General features: G+C 42.4%; 1 protein-coding gene across 1 annotated transcript in view; it reads right to left on the reverse strand.

Moving 5' to 3' along the window:
- Positions 1-350: 350 nt before the first annotated feature.
- LOC109474987 (striatin-3-like) overlaps positions 351-6,958 on the reverse strand; it is an 18,849-nt gene continuing 12,241 nt past the window's right edge. The window contains exons 14-19 of the mRNA XM_019775497.1: positions 5,688-5,809; positions 5,081-5,248; positions 4,639-4,779; positions 4,351-4,458; positions 3,927-4,013; positions 351-3,372 (exon numbers count right to left, since the gene is read on the reverse strand). Coding sequence (XP_019631056.1) covers positions 3,203-3,372; positions 3,927-4,013; positions 4,351-4,458; positions 4,639-4,779; positions 5,081-5,248; positions 5,688-5,809 — 796 coding nt within the window. The 3' untranslated portion in view covers positions 351-3,202. The remainder of the gene's footprint in view (positions 3,373-3,926; positions 4,014-4,350; positions 4,459-4,638; positions 4,780-5,080; positions 5,249-5,687; positions 5,810-6,958) is intronic.

Genomic DNA, 6,958 nt, shown 5'->3' on the forward strand with positions numbered 1-6,958 from the left:
TATACTACATAATGTCCTTGGTCTAATGATTACACTAAGAAAGTCATTCCCGCTAAGCACTGGCTGATTCTGCATGTGTTAAATGTACTGGTACATGTATCAGGTGGCATCAACATGCTGAATGGTGACGATGTTATTATATTGTTATTACATGTGTGCGTCCGTGTTACAGGAAAATTCTTCTTTTTTCGATACGTTTTGTTGATATATTCACAATCTACTAGTATATTGTGTAATATGGTGACCTACTGTCTTATAGAAGCTTCATGAAGTGTATTGTAGATTTGAGTATGAAAAATATAAAAATGCAAGTGTCAAGAGTTGATAGAACAAGTGATCTAGACCGTCTCTTGAATGGAGGACAATGCCATGTTTTAATATACAGGTTTCCCATGTTCGGAGCAAAATAACAAAACTGATACATACTGCATAGACAGGTGCAACAAAATACTTAACTTCCATATGTGCCTAAGAGCCAGACCTGTGAACAATCATTACTGTACATCCAACTGATGAAATTTCCATACTTCAGAGAAGTGTAGTACAAATTTCAAATGCTCAATTTCTATCATTTAAAGGGTAATGTCACTTAGTCTGTAAGGATCTTACCTCAATTCTGTTTTATTACATGGAACAATCAGTTCAAAATATCACTCCTGACCAATTGTGGAGGAGTTTTGTAAGCAAGTTAATGCTCTGAGCTTTCTCCGCATAATTACTAAAATATAAGGCGACATCAATTTCATATTTCTTGGTTCTTAGATGAGTGGGAGTGGGGGTGAAATGAAAAGGCCTCACGTGACAGTCTGACGTGTTTCATGTTAACAGACTAAGTTAACATTCCAAACTTGTAATACATTGACAAAAAATTGGAATAAAACTAGGAAGACAAGGACTTTCTTAAACTGAGAATTGGAATGGTAAATAATCATAATCTGTTTCAATATTGAAAAAAAAACAAACTAGCAGGCAAATCAGAAAACCAAGAAATGAAATTGGTGTGGCCTTAAGAAAGCTCTAAAAAGATTTAAAGTCATCTGACCTAGCACAATGATGATGGAACACACAGTTGTACAATTATTTTCCAGGTTACTTTATATCCGGGTTACATTCAAGACTGCCCGCACCAATTTTAAACTGGTTTGGTGCAGAATGTTATTTCTCCAGAATGCAGCTTGTGACAAGTAATATTATACACCCATGGTACACTCACTCTAACAGGAGCCTGGCACCCTGCCTGGTTTAGCTTGTGCCCGCTCCATCTGACACTCCCTTACTGTTACTGATGTTATACTGGGAGAGTCAAAGTCTCTATGGTTGGGCCTCTACACAGCCATAGGCTGTTTAAACGGAAGTTTTAAATTGATGTTGCATGCAGTCCTTGTCATGACTGTGGTGGACATGATATAATCATTACTAAAGCTAACAGGGCTGCCCCTGCTGCTACCTGTCAGAGTTATCTATTTAAGGAAGACTCGTATATATGGATATCATATGACTTCATAGGATGTACTTTCAGAGCCTTTAATGACTAGTCAGTACAAGAAATACAATTTAAGAAATAAATAGCTATCATTAGTTATCCCAAATCAATCCACTTCTACAAAGTACAGTGAAAAAAATTACAAGTACTACTGCCCATTTTTAGTGAAATTACATAGTCGTAATATTGTCAAATTATAATTATTTGCGACCCTCTTCCTCCTTACAGACATTTTGGACAACGTCAATCTTGTCACATGATTGTGTGCACTTCAGTTGTCACGGCAACTTTTAATGTTAGTCTCATGGTCCTTTTGTGGCATGCTTTAGGTCATATGGTCAATGTGTAACACACCAGACATGCATGCAGTAATGCTTTCGTGCCCACTGCTAATCAACAGAGTCTCCCAAAAATTTTATATAAAAATACCTACAGTTTTTGCTTCTGAGTATCTTGTCATAAATGAGCAACATTTCTTTGGCAGTTATGGACAATACATTCCGTTGTTAGTACACATGGCTACCTACAGAAATGCACCTACAAGTAATAGAACCTTGACCACTTCACTGACATTTTAGCAAACAACTGGGGACTTCCATAACCGCCAGGCAGACTAGCCCTTGACAGCTGACTGAAAAACACCTCCACTCCTGTGGTGTTGCCAAAAACATTTGTATACACATGCAACACTTTTAAAATGCTGCTTATGATTGGAAAGAGGGGTGGTTCTAATGTCAATGCACATTCTGCTTTCATTGGCCAAAAGAAGTGTAGGTTCCAAAGGAACAATTGTTCTGTACAGTGAACAGAACTTGACTGTTGAGAGGGCTGGGGTGGAGGGGGGAGTGGTCAGGACATGTAGATGCCTGGCGTTTAGGGAGTCCTGTTGGAATTATAGAGACAAGCGAGATGGGAATTTTTAGTACTTTTCCATTCTCTCTGCCACAAAATGTTGGAAGCCAGGTCCACTGCAAGCTGGAATTCCCTGTACAGTTACACATGCTATACCTTATAACCCATGTAGAGACTAGCACTGGTTTACAAAGTTTTACAAATTTTGGACAAATCTTCTACCTCAAAAAAGAAAAACAAAAAAAACAAAAAGCCAACTGCATCTTAGTGTCCTTACGAAGACTCAGAGAAAAGACACTTCAGAAAATCAATGGAAAATCTATCTCAGCATTAAAAAGCGGGAGCTACGCAAGAACCGTTCACAACAATTCAAATGAGGCATTGACCATTTTTTTTGTAGCTATTCATTATTTTTTTTGCTGTATTAACAATTGGAATTGTTCCCTGTTTTGTTTCAGAGCTACCACATATCTGCACACAAACCAACCATCATCCCCACTTCCTATGGTGCAGAGTCATGCTTCATGTCACATGTAACTTTTTTTCTTTAATTACATTTGGTTGGGTGCAGTCAGCTTATGTCTTTTGGATTATTTCCAGTACACTGCAAATCTTTACAGAAGCTGGCAAACTAAAATTACACTATCCTTAACACATGTAGGGCTAAAAGTATGTCTTGAAAGTAGTACAATGTTTGCCAAATATATAAAAAAGCTCATAAAAGGGTGCCATTTCTCCACTCCACAACACACATCACTTCGGAGCTCTGTCGACCAGGAAGTAGGGATGCTGTGGCTCAGTTCAGGACACGAAGTACCCATATAGGTGACGCTAAAAACAGACCATCAAACAGTGCACCTGCATACATCATACAAACACCTTGGCCAGGGCGTCCGCTCCTGCACTTGCAATGTATGGCTTCGAAGGGTGGAACGCCACGTCAAAAATGGACTCGTCAAACTTCTTCCGATGAGAGGTGATCTCCTGTACACAGGTCTTGCTATCCAGGTTCCACAGCCGGATAGAACAGTCATGACCTGAGTGGACACATAAGTTTGGTAGGTTGTAGCACACTTCTTTTGTTGTGATGACAAATCGACAAACTGCTTGACTTAACAAGAAATCACAGGTTTCTGACTTCTATGGGGGAATCTTGGTTTTTGTGACTTAATTTCAATAACAGAGGAGGTTGTATACTAGTTAATCGAGGTTGGGACAGAACCTGTGCAGTGTTGGAGGGTTGTTCAAGCAATCCTCAGCCTCCTGAATTCCCCCATTCCTGCTGGCTCCCAACCAGATTCAGGGACTTCAAGTTCACCCCATTCCCTGTGTCTGACACCCCATTCCCTGTGTCTGTCTGTCAACCTTCCCCCACCCACATGCTGTCAACCTACTCTGTAAGCACAAGCAAACACACAAACCCGCAAACAACCCACCTGAAACAATACTTCTGTACCCCAAAGTAAATATCATAGTGTGTTAGAGATACGTGTGTAATGCCTTACAATGGCTGTACCGTACACCAACAAGATATGATAGCACAGCCAATATTTGTAGATGAAATTAAAGGAGGATACACAGTAGAACTTACTTCCTGACAGCAGGTACAGGCCGTTGGGGTCCACAGCCAGGCTGGTGACAGCATCCAGGTGTGCTACCATGGTGTTCACCATCTTACCTGCACCAGACAACAGACATGCATGTCACACTGGGCTTGTCATGATTTCAGGCAAATGAAAAATGCAGTTACAACAGAAAAGTGCCTGATAAAACAAAACTTCAACATAACATTTGCAAGCATATATAAAATGTTTATCTTCATGTGGACTTGCCTCACAATATGAAAAGAAAGTAACATATGAAAAGAGCACATCTGACCTGTCTCCTGCAGGTCACTGACTCTATTTGTTTGGAACAGAGGACGAAGAAGAACATACAAACAATGTTTTCTTTCCATGCAGGTGAATATAACTGCCTCAAAGGCTTGTTGTATGCAACACTTTCCATCCACTGACCTGAATTGTTGTCAAAGAACTTGATGTGCCTGTCCTCGTGTGCTGTGATGGTGATGGGCAGGGTGGGGTGAGCCACAACTCTATTGATTTGGGACGACACACCCGAATCTGAGGAGGCAGTAAGACTATCATGAGAAACTCCACAAGAAATCATGACAGCATTTTCACTAATTCCCATTCCGTGTGACCAGTAATAGGTATTTCAACATGGCCAATAACCAAGCCCAAGCCACATTCAACTAGTACCTACAGACACTAACACAAATGTATAAATATCCAGTCCCATACCTGAGCCTTGCCTGGCGTCCAGTTTGGCGACCGGCTGAGCGGTCTCCAGATCGTACAGCACGGCTACGGAGGAGCTGTAGGCCGCCACCATCTGACTCAGCTCACATCGCACAAAGTCCACTGACGTGGGAGCCCCGTCATCTAATGGTGACATCATCACACTCTTACCAATCAGAACTCACCATGGATCCAATTACATTATTTGGTCAAGGTGCACATGGGGAAAAATACTTACATACAAGTTTTTTTATTGCTTGCCAACATAAAGTTTCATTTTTTTTGTAATAAGTCCAGAATCCGTTCTTGACTTTTTTAGACTTGAACCTAAACATTTTTACAAGTCCAGAACCGGTCCAGTAAACCGGTACACAGCACTAATACTGAGTGATGGTTAGTGTGCGGATACATGACATCCACAAACATGACAGCCCCAGAGACTGACCTTTCTCGGCAGTGTATGTGTTGAGCAGCGGGGATTTGTTCTGTAGGCTCCATAACCGCACAGTGCCGTCAGCTGAGCAGGACAGGAGTTGCTGTTTGACGGAGTGGATGGTCACACCCCAGATGGCATCGGTGTGTCCCACCAGGGCCTGGCCAAGTACTGTCGGGTCTGCAGAACAGCAGTGCAACAATCTTAGCACAAATATACACCCTAGGACACACTGCAGATCACAATACCTCCATTTCCATCACTCATCAAGCCACAGCAAGTAAATTTTATTATTGACATCCCCTCTAACTCAAATGTGAGAGTATTGGAAAAAATCATTTACAGAAAGAGAACTTTATTGCATGACAACTGTAGCAAATACAATGTACAACATATCTAACAGTATTAACAGTTCTGTGAAGTTCAGTTCGGTTCACAAGATGCCTCATTTTTTTAAATAGGCACCTTAAATGTTGTCACAAGAATTAAAGTGATAAAACGGTACACATTAATTCCTGTATTCGAAAAATGCATAAAGGTATGCTAGTATGGTAGCCTGATATTACTTTAACTACAACTGCATGTGTGCTGAGGTTTGTGTCATGCAGATGCTTCTTACCAAAAGCATCATAAGGGTCGATGTTGGGGCTGGGAATATTCCAACATCTAATGGTGGAGTCTGTGCTGCCACTGTAACACTGGTCACCATTGGAGCTCACACACAGGCAGGTCACTGGGCCCCTGCAACACAACCAATCAGGAACAGCATTACTCAGTACCATTTCCGGGTCAGAATGGTTTCTATGTAAACCACACCGACTGTATTCTATAATGTATGTAACAATGTATGATGACCATGAATTGGCATAACAATAGTTATGCCTTTTATTGTTGTCATCGTCTGCAGAAAGGTTGTAAGTAACGCTGCATACCTAAACATAACATCAGGTACAAGTATAGAAGTTTAGTACCTGAACAATTTGACAAAGTAATCTGTGGTCTTCAACGATGACATAATGATGAAAGGTTATAAGCCTATAATATAAAACAAGTGATCATGTTGGAACTGACTGTTCCGTGGGAAAGTAGAATAGTCGAAGCCCACGAGCGTAAAAGAGCAAAGTACACTGAACTAGTAATAGACAGTCAGAAGAGGGGTTGGAGGGCCCGGTGTACACCGGTTGAGGTTGGGTGTCGGGGTTTCGCAGGTCAGTCGTTGTCTAGATCGTTAAAGCTCCTCGGAGTAAGAGGGCCGCAGCTTAGATCCGCTATCAGAGACATTCTTGAGGCCGCAGAAAGAGCCTCAAGGTGGCTGTGGTTCCGTCGGGGGGATAGTTGGACAAATGCCACTTGGACACAAGTCGGGGACTGATCACCCCGGCTGGGTCGCCTGGATGAGGGTGTATGATGCTCAAAGACCCGAAACACCCAATGATTCCAGGTGCATCACTGAGGATGTGTCCTTGTCCGCACAGTACTTGTGTATTCTAGAATGTCTAATCTGGCTCCGCCAGTGACTGCCAGGAAAGTCTGGCTGGCAACCACGAACAGGGTGGTGACGGCTGGATAGACAGTTGACAGCACGGAAAGACGGCACTGGGGCAGTAAGGGTTGGCAACCCAAGCTGCATCTCTCCTGGGAGGGTATCCCGCAACACGCCACGACAAACCCTAATGAGCAATACCCCCAGGGATGCCCGAGAGGGGGGGAGGATGAGCATCCCATTCGGACAGTTCACTCGTTGTTGACCCCAGCGCATGGAAAATCGACTACGAATGCAGTTTGCGTGTGTGGCAAGGTATGCAAAAACCACAGAGGACTGAAAATCCACCAAGGGAAAATGGCCTGCCTACGGAAGTCGCAAGCGGAGCACCGCTCAGAGGCCACAGG

The sequence above is a fragment of the Branchiostoma belcheri genome, unplaced genomic scaffold, assembly GCF_001625305.1.
Source record: "Branchiostoma belcheri isolate BF01 breed outbred unplaced genomic scaffold, Haploidv18h27 scaffold32, whole genome shotgun sequence".
NCBI classification, from domain to species: Eukaryota; Metazoa; Chordata; class Leptocardii; order Amphioxiformes; family Branchiostomatidae; genus Branchiostoma; species Branchiostoma belcheri.